This window comes from Jaculus jaculus, chromosome 15, assembly GCF_020740685.1.
Source record: "Jaculus jaculus isolate mJacJac1 chromosome 15, mJacJac1.mat.Y.cur, whole genome shotgun sequence".
NCBI classification, from domain to species: domain Eukaryota; kingdom Metazoa; phylum Chordata; class Mammalia; order Rodentia; family Dipodidae; genus Jaculus; species Jaculus jaculus.
The window spans coordinates 69,472,248-69,489,977 of record NC_059116.1 but is presented as its reverse complement, the minus strand read 5'-3'; the positions used below and the strand labels follow the sequence as shown (position 1 = coordinate 69,489,977).

Sequence of the window (17,730 nt, the reverse complement as noted above, 5' to 3'; positions counted from 1 at the left end):
TAGAAATAAAATTTAATTCTAAGCCCAGATTTTCAGAAGAGGAATAGGAAGAGATTCAAACTGGGAAAATGGTTTATTTCATGAGAGAGTAATGATTGCACGTTAAGCCCTTTTGCACACAAGTCTCGGGACTATCCACACAGATGTATTCAGAATACCACAGATTGAGATCCATAACCTCGATGTATTAAAATTCTTCTACTTATAGAGATGAAAACTGACAGTTTCCTTTTTTAATGTTAGTGGATACAATTGCAAATTAGCCTTTGGGGGCTGGAAAACTGACAAAGAACCTTTGATTAATATTCATATTAGAACTTTATAGCAACTGCAGATTGTGCTTGAATAACTAGGAAGTCATTCAACGAGTGAATCAATACTAATTATTGTAATCAGGGGGGTTAATTAGGTGAAAATGTGCCTGATGGAAAGTTCATTGCTCACAGCCCTGGAAACATCCAGGTTGATGGAAAGAAAGGTAAAATGCAAAATAAAGAGAGTTGGGGAAAGTGATTGTTTAGTACGTAAGGTGTTCATAGATGAAAAATGTAAATTGATTTTTCTATTATTGTGGTAGCAATGAAATTAGAAATAACTGAGTTTTTAATGTAGATATTTATGTAAAATTATGAATAGAATGTAATGTGGCATCTTTTCTCCATGGCACATATCTAGATTTCTTTGTACAGTGAGAAGTAAAATTCCATTCAGTGACAGTAGTGGCTTATTGTATCACTTTTATCAATCTTCACTGAATTTCTTTATTTTGCCAATTACTGAAAGATTTGTTTGTCAGTGAAGGAAGAACCGCATTTCCTAAAACTATTGATTATTGGATTTGGAGAGTATAAATTATTGGATTTGGGGAGTTTTCTAAGTTAACAGTGACTTTTATTCTGTAGAAAAAAATGAGGCTGTGGTTTGGAATACATTACGTTCATGGCATTTTGCTTAGCTGGCATTGAAATGAGGCTGCTTGAGGAAGGAAGGTATATGTGAGGATGTGAGGTGTTATATTATAACCTATTCAAAGGGGAAACGAAGTGTCCCAGAGCTGGGGTGCTTTTCTGTTCACATGATACCAAGCTAGAGAAATGGGACAATGTGAAAGCTACATGTGACAAGTGGAGGAAGGAGAGAGAAAAAGGGAGAGAGCCTTGACTTGTGATGAGATCCACTTTGTTCCCAAGCACATTGTTGTGCTTCGAGGGAAGTAATTAGAAACCATCATATACAGGCATGTCATCTTTTCCCACAGCTTTCTTTTGTGTGGCCCATCCTGACACATATCCTGGTATGTCACAACCATCCAAGTTAACAGGAAATGGCATCTGTGGAGAGAGTGTGACACCAGTCCACAGTGACATGTGTTACAAGGGCAGCTTGAGCCACTGCCTCAGCCCATCTCTGGCTGACCGACCGAGGCTTGGCTGCACAGGCTTGAGATGACTCACTGGAGTTTATGAAGCAGGACTGCCTACATGCCTCAGAGGAAGATAAAAACTAGAATTTTCCTGGGAAATTATTCCATTCAACAAACTTTGTTGTCATGGTAAAGAAGAGCTTATGTCATGCTGATACACCTCTGATATTCATAGCTTTTTTCAACCACTTCCTGAGAAAGCACACAGCTGCAATCAGTGAAAACTCTATGTTGAAACTTATGCAGAATGAAACTGGCCTCTAGCAGAGCTGGGAATTGTTGAGCTTCTGTGCAGAAATCCACCTTTTCTTTCTTTATTTTTTTTTTTTAACTTTCCCAGAAAGCTATCCATCTGGGTTCTAACAAGGGCCACAGGTCCTATGCCGTTTATCATGCCCTACCTTATGAATGAATTCCCTGAATGCTCTGGGTTGGACTGCAGGCCTTAGACACATCAGTGAAAATCCCATCATGTTATAAGAGCAACAGGATAAAGACTGACTTTCTTTTCAACTGCCAGTTTTAGGTTCCAACAAGGATCAGAGTACAACATGTTATTATGAAAGGAATGAATTTATCACTTATTAACAATCTTCTCTGCCTGATATTGCATGAAGTGTTTACTGTTGTGGTGTATAATTTGTTCTCCTAGATATTCAAGAGTTTGGGGTAATTGTTCCCATTTTAAAGATGAAAAGAGAGAATGATAAAGTCACAAGGTCAGAGACACACAGGTCACAATGGAAGAGACTGTAACCTAAGACTCAGCTAAATCCCTTTTCTGTCCAGTGGAAAATATAACTAGTTAATATTTGCTATCTTGGGGATTTTGTGTGTTTGTTGTTTTCTGGTACTGTAAATTGAACCAAAGACCTTACGCTTGCTCTATAAGGGCTCTACCATTAAACTCTATTCCCAGTTTACCTTTTCCTGTCTTTTTCTTCTTCTTCTTCTTCTCCTCCTCCTCCCTCTTCTTTTGAAAGAGTCTTACTAAATTGCCCATATTGGCAGTGAACTCACTCTGTAATTCAGGCTGGCTTCGAAAGTGTAATCCTCCTGACTCAGCCTCCTGAGTAGCTGGGATTGCATGGTTTGTATGACCAGACCCAGTAATATTTGCCATCTTAAAGTCATTCCATCCTCTGGTGCAGCATTCTCACTGTAGACTTTGATTTGAACCCAGTGATGGAGCCTTAACTTTTAACAGGCAACCATCACACTAAGGATGTGAGGCCAATGCACAAGTCACTGTGGTTTCAGCTCCTTTTCCTGAATTCCAGTCCTTTCGAACTTTCTTCCTTGGTCGTGTCAAGTTTTTGAGGAGAGTGGGATTTATGGGCCTGAAGAAATGGCAGATGACAATAAAGGAGAAAGAATTAAGGAAATATGAAAGGATATTTTTTTTGAAAGCAGACTTCTTTGCTTCTGAATTCTAACAGATCCTGTTTATATATCCTTACTTACTTACTTACCTTGGAGTTAATGAAGTCGTTTGTTTTTGTTTTTTAATTTTTTTTTTAAGATTTTTGGAGACAGGGTCTCCTTATGGAGCTCAAGCTATCCTCAAGTGTCAAATCCTCTTGCCTCAGCCTTCCAGATACTAGGATTATAGGAATGTTCTACTACATTTTGGCACTCAGGAAATCTTTGAATAAGGTATCTTATGCTTCATTTTATTCTGGAGCTTTAATCTATGCAGTTAAAATAAAGATGTTGGAAGGAGTCATAGAGGATTTTAAAGCATTATGAATTTAAAATGAACGTTTTCAGGTTACTAAAATACGTAAAATGTCAAACAGCACCCATAACCTACCAGCCACACAAAGACATGCACATAAAGCATTCTCAATAAAAGATACAGTTTTGCCATTAAGCAGCTCAAAAGAAGAAATAGTGGATGGAGTGGAGTCAGTGTGAAAATTCATGGAGACAGGAGTTTAACCTAGCCTTGAGGGATGGACAAGTTAGAGATTAATGAGGGAGAGAAAGAAAGACAGATCATCAACCTATCTTTGTTATTAAAACCAAGCAAGGGCTGGAGAGATGGCTTAGTGGTTAAGGTGGTTGCCTGCAAAGCCAAAGAACCCAGGTTCAATGCCCCAGGACCCACATAAGCCAGATGCACAAGGACATGTGTCTGGAGTTCATTTGCAGTGGCTGGAGGTCCTGGTGCACCCATTCTCACTCGTTCTATCTGCTTTACTTCCTCTCTCAGATAAATAAATAAAATGTCTTAAAAAAAAAACCAAGCAAAAGAGAATCCTTTACTTACCTACCTTCTTCCTCCTTTCCCAAAGTTTTTCCACATATTTTCCTTTCTTGTCATATTCTTTTGAAATAGGAATGTAGCTATGAACATCAAGAGAGAGGGTAAGAGCTAATGATTAGATAACAGAAAGCTTTACACTCTCAATAGAGATAAGATACAATAAGATACAAGATAGAAACAAGATATAACACATTACATTTAGCTTGTGTAACTAACTATACCACTCTTCCATGAAGATTTTGGGTGACTCTCTTAAGAAGAAAAAAAAAATAGTTCCCTTTAGACTTAGTAGGAATTAGCATTAAAAGCATGTTTAAAGAAAAAGTCATTTGAGATTTTCAAAAACCTCTTTTATAGGCTAAAAATGGATCTAGATTTGAACCATATCATAAGGAAAAAAATGAATTTCCTGTGCTCAAAACCTTGATGTATTTTCAACCTACATGTCACTTTAATAGTGCAGTTATATAATTGGTGTAGCAGTAATTAGGCTAACACATTGTACTTCTTATCTGAGGATCATGGTAGGCTTTGAGCTGTCAGCATTCATCCCTACTAGGAAGTAATGGTCACACCATAGACAAAGGTCTAGTTGATGAATCAGAAAATTAAATGACTTTTCCCAGAGTTGGTCCACTCTTTGACAGAATGAAATGCAGAATCCAACAGGTTTGGTTCTTAAAATCTCAGTGTTTTCACTCAGTGTGAAAGTAGCACGTGCTCTAAAGTGTCTGAATTGCAAGCACCAGGTCAGACATCTTCTGATCTTAGTGGCTAAAAGCTGTTCACCAGAGATCAGTTATCATTGTGAGCAAAGTGGATTCATGTGCTTCATTTTATAGAAAGCTAAGCTTTCACTCTCTTAATCCTCACTCTTCTTCAAATTTTATTTACTCAGGGTGTTTGGAGGTGGAGGAGACACACAAATGGAGCTGATTCTCTTTTCAGTGGAGAATTTGATTCTTGCCAAGATCCCTCAGTCAACCCCACTGGAAAGCTTACCCCCACCCATTTGTCCATTTCTTTTTATTTCACTTCCACCTGTTCCCGCTTTCTCTGGGGCTTAATATTATGCCCACAACTGCGTTTTCCCAGCTGTTGCAGTTCAGCTGTTACATTTTGTCATGCAGCATTTTCTCCCTTTTAAAAACTTAATATCATGGGAGAGAAAGATAACTATCTATGGATTGAGGGAAAATATTGGGTGGGGGTAGGGTGTTGAAGGGTGGATTGTGAGGGGAATTAGAAACCACATTCTGATAAGCATAAATTTTGTCCCGCCGCCAGTCTGGCACCAGATAAGGGCACCTGGTGTAGTTTGACAAATCTCGGCATCTTCCAAGAGGGCACTGGAACATTCCTTCAAAGACGCCCCGCCCGTCCACTCCCCCCTGAGGGCCTTCCGTGTTCAAATGACTGTGCTAGACAGGGAATCCTTTGGCTTTTCCCCACCCCCTTCCACAGACTTCTCCTTTCTAATGTTCACTTTCTATTTTCTCACTTCATTGTACAAGTCTTCTGTCCTAGCCCATGCTCCCCCTGGTAATGTGTGGAAAAAGGAATCCCACTGCTCCCTACGGAGACAGCTGTTGCTACTTCAAAGATCAGCCTTGGTCAAGGCAAGTGAAATTTGATTTCTCATACAAATAAGCAATCTACGGTTGCTAGCATCTCTCTTCATTTCAGTAGCCACCCACCTCCCCAGACACACAGCTGTAGAGGAGGACCAAGACATTGTCTGGCTCCTATTTGAAAGAGTCACTAAAGGAGGTGGGGGGCCCCCGAAGGGAAAGGAAGAAAAGGTTGAGAAAGGAGAAAGAAAGCCTTACAAGAGTGGTGTGATGGAGAAGGGAGAAAAAGACAAGGGTCGGTTAGGGCGAGAAGTGAGGAGATGGCTAGGCTCTGGGTCTGAAAGATCCAGGATATTAACATTTGCGCCCTTCGGAATGCAAGTTCCCGACAGCTCTGGAGGGGCCGCTCGTTTTGCAGTGCGAAGGTATGTCTGCCGCAGGAGCATCTTCAGTTGCAGAGCCTCTTTGGGTGGGGGGGTGGGGGGGGAGATAAATTCACCATGCTATCTCTTGGCTCTCTTAAAAATAGATTCAGGGTAAAACAAACAAACAAACACAGGATTGCAAAAAATCCAATGGAAGCTGTCCTCAAGAGAGAAAGAACTACTTAGCATTCCCTTGAAAAATGTAAAATACGAGTTTAATAACTTTCATCTTCATGGGTATATAATTTTACTTATCTAGCGGTATGAATGTGGTAAGGAAATACTCAGAATGGGGGAAAATAAGTCATTGTTTTAAAGTGATGATTGGTGATAGCTATTCTCAAGAAATACCTTTATATCACTAAAAGATATGTCAATAATGCATTGTTTAGGATGTGTTTGTGGTTGCTTAATGCATATCTTTTTTAAAGTCATTGTTTATTTTTTAAGTTGCTAATGAAACTAGAGTAAGCCAAGAACAAACACATGGTCACAAAGTCAGAACCTCTCTCAGGTACTTAAAATTCATGTGGGTTTCAAATTTATTGCCTGGAAATGATGGGAAATCCCATAATAGGGCCTGTATTTCTTGTTCGAAATAGCTCTGAGCACATTGGGCTTGCTTTTTTTAATGTTAATTTTTTTTTTTAACTGAAACAGCTATGTCAATAAAATTTGAATTTGTTAGTGTGATAGGAAAAAGATGCTTCAGAGTTTGGTTTATATTGGATAGCTGGTAGGGGAGTAGGGAGGGAGGGGAGGCTTCAGAAAAACTGCAATCATGCTAATAAATTAATAAATTTGTTAATTGCTGATAGCAACTGCTTTTAAAGGCACAGTTATATGGGAAGTTATTACAGGAATAATAAAAATTTGAAATGCATCATAAAATCTGCAAAAGAAGAAAATGAAATTGTTTTATTATGTACATACATCACAGTGTACCAGGCATCAGTTTTTAAGTCCTGAAATATACTTTGCAAATATGTGGACTATGTTCTGATTTCACTGAGTGCAGTGGCAGGAAGAGCAACCTTCCAATTCAAGCAGGGTGTGCTCGAGGTGCAAATGCATGTATTAGCACTCTGTTTCTGTTGAGAGTTGTTACTTAATGCTAGTCATAATTCAGGGCTCAAACAATGGCCATTGGACAAAACTCAGTATGGGATGAAGGCCGAGGAGGGAAGTGGAGAGCTGAAGCAGCCTAGTATACTGGCTTGCCTTGGAAAGCCTCATATAAAATGAGGTCATTCAGAAACTTTCCCTTGAAGTGCTTCCAATTCTTGAATTGCCTTTTGTTTGGGAAATGAATAGCAAGTTGATTAAAAAAAGAGACAATTAAGGGAGGTAGGGGGATGGGGTAAAAAAGAGCATAAGGTTTTTTTCTACAATGAAGCTAAAATTATGAGAAAACTTCATTGTTCCTTACAGCCTTGGTGGCCAGTAACACCAGTACAAGGTGGTGCCCCAAACCAGTTCATGTCCACTAAAGGGGCCCACTGATGTTACTGCCTGGCTTTAAAAGCGGTTCATTGAACCCAAGTGTTCAACTTGGGTAACCCAGGAGAGCTGTCTGCCAGATAATTCCAACTGCCAAAACATGATACCTGATGGCTCATTGCTGCAGGAACATTAATAAGGGAGCCCTATGGAGTTGGTTTTAGTTTTTTGATTTTTTTTTTTCCCTTTCTGGCAAAGTAGTAAAATGAGTAATTTAAGCTTTTCACGAAGTAGTATTTGGTTGTATGTTTTCATGTTTCAGCTGAAAAGCGTATGAATTTTGTATTTTAAAATGTGGCCAGTGTGTATATGATGTGATCACAGAAATTGAATAGATATTAGAAATGAACACCATGATTGGAAGGCTTGTGAATAACCTATCTTGTGGGTGGGGTGTGAGTATTTTGTTTCCTGTGGCATCTACATCAAGTCTCTATTCAATCACTACATCATTTATGTATTTGCCAACCAGAGTGTTTAAACTTCATTGTGGTGCATAAGCCTCACATATCTTATGCAAAGTGAGTTTTCATTTATTTTTGACCCTAGTTTTGCTTCTAACTTTAAATGGCAACAATCAAATGTGCTTTGAAAACTATGCTCCAGTGTGGTTGTTAAATAAGGCAATAACCTATGCACTTGTAATTCTCTCCCTCTGACCTACTTACATCCTACTTCACCCTCCTTATAGTATGATTAAAAGCTGCTTTGAATCCACTGTTGCCTCAAGGGATTTGAGGCTGGAATTTAACAAACTGCTGAGAAGGCTCAAGTCAGTAAGAGGGCTTCCTTGCAGCTTCCTCTAACTCATTCACATGCAGTTAAAGAGAAAATAAATATTTAGAAGTGTATGTGTTAGTAAAGCATTTTCTACCTATGGAATATAGCTATCTATGGAGCTTTATTCCATAGCTGACTGGAAAATATATACATATTTTTTTCCTGACTAATGTGGTTGTGTTTTGTTTGCTTTAGGAGGTGGCTCTGCTCATTCTGTTTTAAAATAAATTTGTTATATAGTCAGGCCATTGTACACATGAGGGATTTATGTAAATAATACATGATGAATCAAGAATTGTCAAGGTTTGTCTTCAAGCTAATTACCTTAGTAAGATAGTCAAAAAATCAACAAATGTTTCAAAGGCAGCTTGTAGTAGCTCAGAAAAGGAGTAAATAGAGCTGGAATTATGAGGAAAAGTTTGGGCAATTTAGATCTAATAATTCATTTTATTGCAACTGTTTGTCAATTATTTGTTAGACATAGAGGGGAGGAAATGGAAGCTAGTCAAGTTCTACATTTTAACTATTTTGCAATCAAAAGGTCAAAGGTCAAATAGATTCTTTAACTGAAGAAAGAAATCAAATCAACTATGTGTGTACTTCACTAAATATCATAATCTTTCCATATTGTTCTCAATGCCCCAAGTCTGGATTTAAAATTGATAGGTGCATTTAAAGTTGATATGTAAACAACCATTTTAGTTCCTGTTGTATCACAAGAAATTGGTGAGGAAAAACTAAATCTTTCCTCTGTATTGTATTTGATATCTTTAACTACAAGTGACTTCCTTGTGTCTTGTGACCCAGGCATGCCTTGACTTGTGTCGAGGAAACTCAAACCCTTAGCAGAATGTTCTGGTTTTCTTTAGCATAAAAACAGCAGTAAAAAGCAGATTTTCCAAGCAAAGCCATAATATGTGTGTATATATAACGTGTGTGTATGTGTATAGTGTGACTGTGTTATTATATATATTTACATTGTCTCAAGCTTTAAGATGTCATTTCAAAAGTAAATAAAAAGTGATGGCTATAAAAAGTAAACTAACAAGAGCTGGAGAAATGGCTTAGCAGTTAAGGCTCTTGCCTGCAAAGCTAAAGGACCCAGGTTCAATTCCCCAGGACCCATGTAAGACAGATGCACAAGGTGGTGCATTCGTTCGTTTGCAGAGGCTGGTGGCCCTGGTGCGTCTATTCTTTCATTCTGTCTCACAAATGAATAAAAGTAAACTATAAAGTTCTGGGACACAGTTAATGTTAAAAGTTGGGGTTTAATCCAAATAACCAAACAATGAAGATAAGGAGCACACTAGATTCGAAAGCCACATTCTAAGCCACTTTTCTTTCAAAGAACTTTTGATAATCACTTTGAAAGATTAAACTCATTTGTAAATTAAATTCATTTGTAAGCGTTCTGCTACTTTCCTCCAGTCACACACATTCAAGTCTACACATCTTAAATCAGTATTAAGCTTCGTGGCCATTGCATTTTAGAGCAAAATCATACGAGGTCACCCAAGGTTTTCCAAACTTGTGTTTAATATCAGGACACGACAGCTCAGTGCGTTATCATTTTTTCTTTTTTAAATGTAACTTGTTAGTGCTTCTTATTTTCAGTCCCATTTCTCAGTGCTGCCAAGTTGATGCGCAGCCCATTCCGTCCGCCTTTCTCTTCGCCTTAAGCCTCCGGGGCTGTCCATTGACATGTCACCCGGGCCGTTTGTCTGCTGGTTGCCGGGCCTCCGCCCCAAACGAGCGGGCGGGCGGGCGGGCGGGCGCGCAGACTTCCCCCGCGCGCCGGCCGGGCTGCAGCGCAGCACCGCGTCTCGGGCGGCGCTCAGCCCGCTCCTCCGGGTGGTCGCGGCGGCGGCGGCGGCGGCGGCGTCTCGCGGGTGCGGGGGCCGGGGGCCGCCCGCGTGCAGCGCGCCGGGGCGCCTCGCTCCCCGTTCCCCTCCCTCGGCGTCCCCGGCGCGCGCGCGCGTGTCTCCGGGGCCGGCGGGGCGGGCCCGCAGGGGTTAAGCGTGGACGCGGGCGGCCCGGAGCTCCGCCCCCCGCACCTGGCGCCCGCAGCCGCCCGCCCGAGCGCCGGCGTGCGGCGGGGATTGGCGGAGCGCGCGCGCGGGCGCGCGGACGGACGGACGGGCGGAATGTGACAGGAGCGGCGGGGCGGCCGCCGGGGGGAGCCGCGCGCACCTGTGCCTGCCCGTCTCGCGCCGCCCGCGGCCGCTCGGACGCGCGCAGCCGCCGCCGCCGCCGCCGCCCCCCGAGCACCTCACACGCGCACCCCGCGAGCGCCGCCGCCGCCGCCGCGTGCGCCCCGCAACATGACTTCTGCCTTCAAGCTGGACTTCCTCCCGGACATGATGGTCGAGGGCCGCCTGCTCGTGGCTGACAGAATGTGAGTGGACGCGGCCAGCCTTCCGCCCCGCGCCGCCCCGGGGGCCGAGCGCCCGCCGCCGCCGCCGCCGCCTGCCCCCCGCTCCCCGGCGCGTGCGGACGCGGGCCGCGGCTCTGGCCCCGCGGGCTCGGGCGGCGGCGGCGGCGGCGGCGGGCGGCGCCCCGGGGCGCGGGCGGGCGGGCGGGCGGGCGGCGCGGGGCGGGGCGGGGCGCGGCGGGCGCGCGCTGCGGTGCTCGCTCGCGGCGTTTGGAAAAGCGGGGCTGGCGGGGCGCCCCGGCCCATCTCAGGATCCGTTCTTGGCGAATTCGCCCTCCCGTTCTCCTGACCGCTTCTGTGGGAATGTCCTTTTTCCCTCTCTCTCTCTCTCTTTTTTTTTTTTTTCCCTGAGGTGGGAGACAGGGAAGGCGGAGGGAGAGACGATGATCAAGCGTTAAACTAGCCAGGTGTGCTCTCTTGAAGAAATTAGTGGTAATCTTTTTTTTTTTTTTTATGTAATCGTGATGGTTTGATATGCAGTCTGTAATTTAATAATTAATGCAAGGCTGCTTGCGGTACGTGTCGTCAAACTAGGATAGAGCAGTTAACTGGAAGTAGGCAGGCTAGGATTGCGGCGATTAGGAAAGTCTGTAAGTTTTTGTGTTTTTTTTTTTTTTAATCTGGATCGCAAATCTTGTTAGGGAAGTTTCTCTCAGATCGGGGATTCTCGGTAGACTCTACTTATATTTCAGACATGTAACCTAAAATAAATAAATAAAATCTCAGGTGATTTAATAATAATAAAAAAAAAAGATGGCTAGAGTGAGATAGAAAAATCTGAGCCCTTTTGAAGATGTGGAATGTGTGCACAGTTCTCCCATCGGCTATGGATCTGAAATTCAATTTAGTGCAAAAAGGGGCTACTCTACTTTCAGAATGTTTCCTGCGCTACCCAGTGTGAGACTTAACATCTCATCTGCGCTCCATCCAGCACAAGCACCTTGTGTTCAGCCCACTCCAAGGTTTGCAATACATTTTCCATGGCAGCTAACTTTCCCCGATGATGCTTCATTCTTGTTTTAGGATGTTAAGTGTTAACAGTTGAAATTCTTGAGAAACTCCACAGTGGCCAATTATTTATGCCCTAAAACAAAATTATCAAGTGGGAAATAGGGATGATACAATCTTTCGAATATGAATCGTCCATTCAGTCGATATTGAGGATGTTAACTGGCTTGGACACGGTCAGGTTCACTCTCTCAACTAAGATAATCAGATAACATAAATTAAAATATTGAATTTCCTTTTGGCACTTTTCCCTGAGAAATTAATCTTGATTAGTAATATTCCCATGACGTTTGAGAGATCTTTATCTTGTCCCCCTTAAAATATGCGCCTGTAATTTGAAAGTTTTTTGTGATTTTTTCCCTTCTATATGACAGTGTGTTAGGGATGAGCCAAATAGATGGCTTGATCATGATTTTGAATTTATGGTCACCTGCTACTTAAGTGACCATAATATATCTAGCTAATGAACACTGAATTTAAAGCATTGATGGCCTCTGAAAGATACACTCTCTTGTCAATTAAATTATGAATTATGAAAAGTTAATTTGTCTTTTTCACTTCGGAGATGAATGTGTCTTGTTGGGACTCTCTTCTCTGAACAGAGCGTTTGCTTTTAGCCATGGAAGTTCCCATATGAATCTTATTTTGACTTCTATCCCACTTCTCTTCCAAACATTCATGATTTCCAAATGAGAACCTTTGGGATCAACTCCAGATTGTGGTCAGTGTTTGTCAGCTATTGCCTAATTGAGCTAAGAAAAAGGATTCGTGGATGAAAGTTGTATTATGTGTTTCTAGGATAACGATTGTGTATCTCTGAAGCTATGAGAACACTGTGGCATATTTCCCAAATAGCTTGCAATTAACTCACATTACAAACAGGTATGTGAGGGAATGAAAGGGCTTAAAGCCCACCTAAGCAGTGTATTTATTGCCATATTCAGAGTTGAAAAGCCAGTTGTGTGGGTTTATTGTTCGGGGGTCTGGCTGTCATGTGTGGTATGTTGCATTTGGACTAAATTGTAGTCTGCTAGATAAATGGCCTATTCCTAAAAGGGACTTAAATAAAGCACAGGGGATTTTCTGGCTTTGATTTTCTAAAGCGGTAAAATATATTTTCAATGGCATTTTCCCATAGGAATATATTAGATAAGTTTGCAAGATGTAATAAGTTTGAGTCCTCCAGGCAGATGAACAAATAGCTTTTGAGATGAATTATTACACTTGATGGCCCCATGAGCCATGCAGTGTTTAAAAACCCAGATCCTTTAAAGCTCTGTAGTGGCATGGAATTGCTATATAGCATATGCTTTAAAGTTTGGGGATTTTAAACATTCAGTACCAGAACTGTAAATGAAATGGGCATTTTTAAGTAACCTTGGCTATTAAAGTTTTATGGTTTTACTATGAGATATTTATGCCAGGTGTGGTGATGCATGCCTTGCACTTGGGAGGCAGAGGTGGGAGGATTGCCATGAGTTTGAGGACTCCTTGAGACTACATAGTGAATTCCTGGTCAGCCTGAGCTAGAGCAAAACCCTACGTAAAAAAAAAAAAAAAAAAAAAAAAAAAAAAAAGTTGGGGCCCAAGGACTCAGGTTCCATTCCCCAGTACCCACATAAAGCTGGATGCTCAAGGAGGTGCATGCATCTGGAGTTCTCTTGCAGTGGTTAGAGCCCCTGGTGTGCCTATATTCATATTCATTCTCTCTCTCTCTCTGTCTGTCTCTCTCTCTCTCTGCTTCCTTCTCTGAAATAAATTAATAAAGCATAAGAAAAATAACTTAAAAGAACTATGTTTTAAAAAAAGGTATTTACAACGAATCATTGTGGAAATAGGAACTAATTTTTTAAATCTATTTTAAATTGGGGCAGTTGGTTTTAATTAAGAATAGGGATAAGTATTTCCTCTTTGTTTCTCCTTTTTTTTTTTTTTAGAGATTTTATGTGCATGTGTGTCTGTGTTAATGTGTGTCTATTTAGTCTAACTGAATTTTTAAGACTTAGAAGTGAGAAGTTACAGGTGAAAGATTAATGCAGCTTAAAAAGTGTTAGTTCAACAAAAAAGTATTTGTTCAAAATTTTGATGTTAGGAGGAAATACTGACAAAAGGCTACAAGTAAAATGAAAACTCTGTTATCCTGTCAGTTCATAAACTTGGTGATTTCTCTTGTTTGTTGAGAAAATCAAAACAAGTTAAGATAGTAGGAAAAATATTTGTTAGTATGTGATTAAATTGAACAGTCATCGTAAGGATATCATTGTTAAAGTTGAAAGGCTTTAGAGATCATCTCATCGGACTTCATGTTATTGATTATGAAGCCACCATCGGGACTAGCCCTAGGAAACAAAGTCATTACTGTTTCCTGCCGAGGTTAAAATTTAGCTAACTGAATGCCTACTGTGTGCTAGGATATTTTATGCTGTTTCCAGTGTTTATGGTAGAGAGGGAGGGTATCATCCTTGCGTTGAAGATGATGCTGAAAGAGTTGGTCATGCTACCTGCGCAGCAAGTGGTTTTCTTGTATGTGTGGTGGTGGGGTATGTAAATATTTAATCCTGCACTGATGGGGAGAGAAGATAGCAGTGTGAAGGAAAGTATATGTCATAGTGTAAAAAACTCAAATTGTACCAAATGAGAATTATAAGAAATTTATATCTATTTAGGATTTATTTATGTGAAAATCATTTTATACTCTTGATTCGATTCAAACTCAGTTTTTCCATCTGTTTATTGACAAAATAAGAATATTAATTAATCGCTTTTAGCTTAGCTGCAAAATGAAAATTGAAAGCATTAGGCCTTTTTTTCTTCCCCATATGGCATTTAAGGAAAAACTTTAAAATACTCTTGGGTGGGATTTTGCATCAACTGCCTTCTGAGACCAAAAATTCTTTCCACATTGTCTTTCAGAATATGAATGCTATCTTTGATCTGGGCAGAGGTATTATTTTAATTGTAAAGTCTTGCTATTTAATTGTTTTGTGCTGGATTGATGTTGCTTTGGCATCTGTTGAGATGCAGTGAAGTAGGGAAACAAGACCCTTAAAAGACAAGATAAAAAGGAGATAGGCTTTCAGATATGAACCTAGTAATTAAGATTTCATGGAATCATTTAATGTCTTTTATTTCAGGCTTTTTCCTCCCCTAGCAGAGATAATAACACTCTACTTGGCTTCTGCAAACTGGGGAAAAAAAATTCCCTAACTATCCCTTCTTACACAAATCTTTAAGGACTTCATTTCTATCTCTTTTTCTCATGTCCTTTTGTCCATCACAAGTTAAACACTTATTAACTTCACATAAACAGGTACTGTTTTGGTGTATGAAATCTTTTGCATTTGCATGTAGGTACATTCAGCACATACTGTGATACAGCTCTTGTGCCAAGATTTAGGACAGTGATCATTTTGAGTTACATAAGGAGGACAGATAGCATATGGGGAATCTGATGGATTATAATGTCATTATCAATAATTACAATGAAAATAACAGCTCTCAGAAATATTTAGCAGTCCTTTTTGTACCCCTTATCTTATTTATGTTTAAATAGAAAATGTTATGCTTTAAAATGCTTCAAGGAGCTAAATATATAAATCACTGATGTGGTCTACGTGAAAAACTGAACTTAATCCAAACTGAGAAAGGCATTATCTCAAATCTAGAATATTATTCCTGGAAACTTTTCTTTCTTCAAGGAGAGCCCCATATTTGGTTCTCAGATGTGGATTAGGCTGTCATAAAAGGCTAGGTAATTCTCGGTATAATATTTGTTTTACAAAACTGCAAAAGGGAGGGTCTAGAAGCTACTAATGATTTCCAGCTCATTAGCACCTACAAGTTCTGCCATCCTGTTTGTTCCCACTATCAGTGAGGTACCAAGTAATATAATGAAGCCAGCATCAGTGGTGTGCTACTTGTGTAGCAGTGCAGAAAATGTATTTTTATTTTTTTCGTTAAGAAAAAGCTCTGGCTGAACCTAAGAGAAATGGAGCTGTGCATTCCTGGGAAAACCTATGTGGGAAACAAAAGCTAATTAGAGCAGTAAATGTGATGCGCTCAGGTAATTGTAAAATAATTATTCCCCTTTAGCATCATCACTGTTTAATTGTGCCATCCAATATCCTCTGAATCCAGATGTGAAGGGATGCCAACCTCCTCCTCCTCCTCCTGGGAATGCCTTTTTCATTTAAGTTGAGTTTCTGACTCCTCCTCAAGGACTTCTAAAAGAAGGGGGGTAGTTAGGGGTGTTTGGAACAGCTTCGCCCTTTCCGTTTGTTCTCACTCATGACAGAAAGTGATTACTCCAGCTATTTTTATAGAAATATAATTCCACTCATGTGGTTGAATTGCCTTCTGTGAGCATATTGGAGATTTACACTTTTGTAGCATCGACCTGGGGTTTTATGAGCATTCTCTTTTATGAACTGCAGATTGTATATTATGTTCAGATGCTGAGAGTGATGATAATTTAAAATGTAATGCTAATAGATATGCAATCATATAGCTTTCAAAATGACAGATGAGGACAAATTCAGGTTTTAGTTAAATTTTAATTACTCCATTTGGATGAATGTCTCAGCGCCAACTTACCAGCAAATTATAAACCCATTTTTCCCTCCTAATGATTTTTATAAATTTAGTTACTTTAGACTAAAATATAACTTCAGTTTATTTTCCACTTTTCTGTATGTGTATGTGGCCTTTAGGTAGACTTCAAATAAAGAAATTTGTTTTTGTAGAGAATTTGGTTCAAAGAATTGGTCCTTCTTTAGGTCCTCATCAGTGTGAGATTTCCCCCTCCCCCAGCTCCAGGTCTGGTTGGCCAGTTGACCAAATTTTTATCATAATAAATTACTTGTAAAATGAGCTATATGTAATGTTATGATTTTAGGTCTCAATAGTTGAAGTCACTCAATGTTAGTGACACAGTATATGGCTCTGTGACATAACCCTGGAAATCATGTTACTCCATCCCAGTAGCTGCCTTGTCTGACTTTTAGAAGCTCAAATAGGACTCAAGATTTCTTACTCTCACAAATGAAAATAGTGACTTAGTACTCATAATGCAATTTAACATCAGCTAATTTATTTGACATTTTGACACAACTTTCAGACAGCTTAATTTTTTTTTGAGTACCAAGTACTTTAACTTAGATAAAGTCCAAAATTCTGAAATTTTTATGTCAAAAGGCTTGATTTTCAAGTATTTTTTTAAAAGTTCATGGCTTGACTGAAGCTCATTAATTTTAAAGTGGTATTTTATATTCTTTCCTATGAATTATATTTTTGCTTCTCCTAGTCTCCCACTATCCCAGGAGAGTTATACCTTACTCATCTTATATAAAGAGAATCAATTAATCCTGTAGACTGAAAGAGGCAAATACTTTGTTTTCTACCTAGCAGTGGTTAGTAATACAGTGTATATATATATATATATATATATATATATATATATATATATATATATATATATAAATTATTTACATTATATATTCATAATGGACATAATTCTTGGATTTCTTAAAATATCTTCCACTGAGTCTTTGATTATGGATACACACACACACACACACACACACACACATACATATATTTATTTACATAGTATAACATGTACTTTTATTACCTTTATAACTGAGGGATTTCAGTTTCATTAGGGTTTCAGTTACTGAATACCCATGTACTGCTAGTTATCGATACTTTTAGAAAAGATCTCAGGACTCACTTTCATCTCTTTGGCCCAGATCTCTTTAAAAGGTGACGAAAGACATTTATTTTGATAATTCTATCATATTTTACTGTGTGCAAAGCTGAGACCCTCTTAGTGGCTTTTTCTGTTTGCTGCAAAGTTCTGGAGCCTCATGGTCCTTGTGTTTCTCTGTCACAGTGGAATTGCTGCCACTTTCAAGAACAGTCACATTTAGAGTAGAATGGAAAAAATGCTCTTCACAGAAAAAACTTGACAGTGAGTTCTAAATGATTTTATGTTCTTTCTGAGTAGTTATATGTGATGTTGACCAGCTGAGTTTCTTACATTGTACTTTTCCACTACTTATTTTCTGGGATCCATAGCATCACCCCCCACCCTATTTCCTGTTGATGTTGAAAGCAGTTCCTGAAATCTTGATTATTTAATGACAATTTACTTGTAAACTTCACATCAGAAAATATAAGTGCCGTAAGATTTGATGAGCCTCTGAAGGGCTAAGAATAAATTGGTGTGAATCAACTTAAGCACACATAGATAACTTCCATCCACTCATCTTTCTGGAGCTGGAAAGAAGGCAGTAGGTATTAGACAATTGACTGAGGTCTGATGT

The 17,730-nt window shown here is 39.8% G+C and overlaps 1 protein-coding gene across 6 annotated transcripts in view; it reads left to right on the top strand.

Annotated features, from left to right (window-relative positions):
• Celf2 (CUGBP Elav-like family member 2) overlaps positions 1-17,730 on the top strand; it is an 897,461-nt gene that overhangs the window by 554,704 nt on the left and 325,027 nt on the right. For 3 of the 6 annotated variants that reach the window (XM_045134879.1, XM_045134877.1, XM_045134878.1), the window contains exon 1: positions 10,245-10,363. The exons of the other annotated variants lie outside the window; for them this stretch is intronic. In XM_045134879.1, the coding sequence (XP_044990814.1) occupies positions 10,290-10,363 (74 nt within the window). In that variant the 5' untranslated portion in view covers positions 10,245-10,289. Of the gene's footprint in view, positions 1-10,244; positions 10,364-17,730 lie in introns of those variants that run through there. 6 annotated transcript variants of the gene reach the window in all.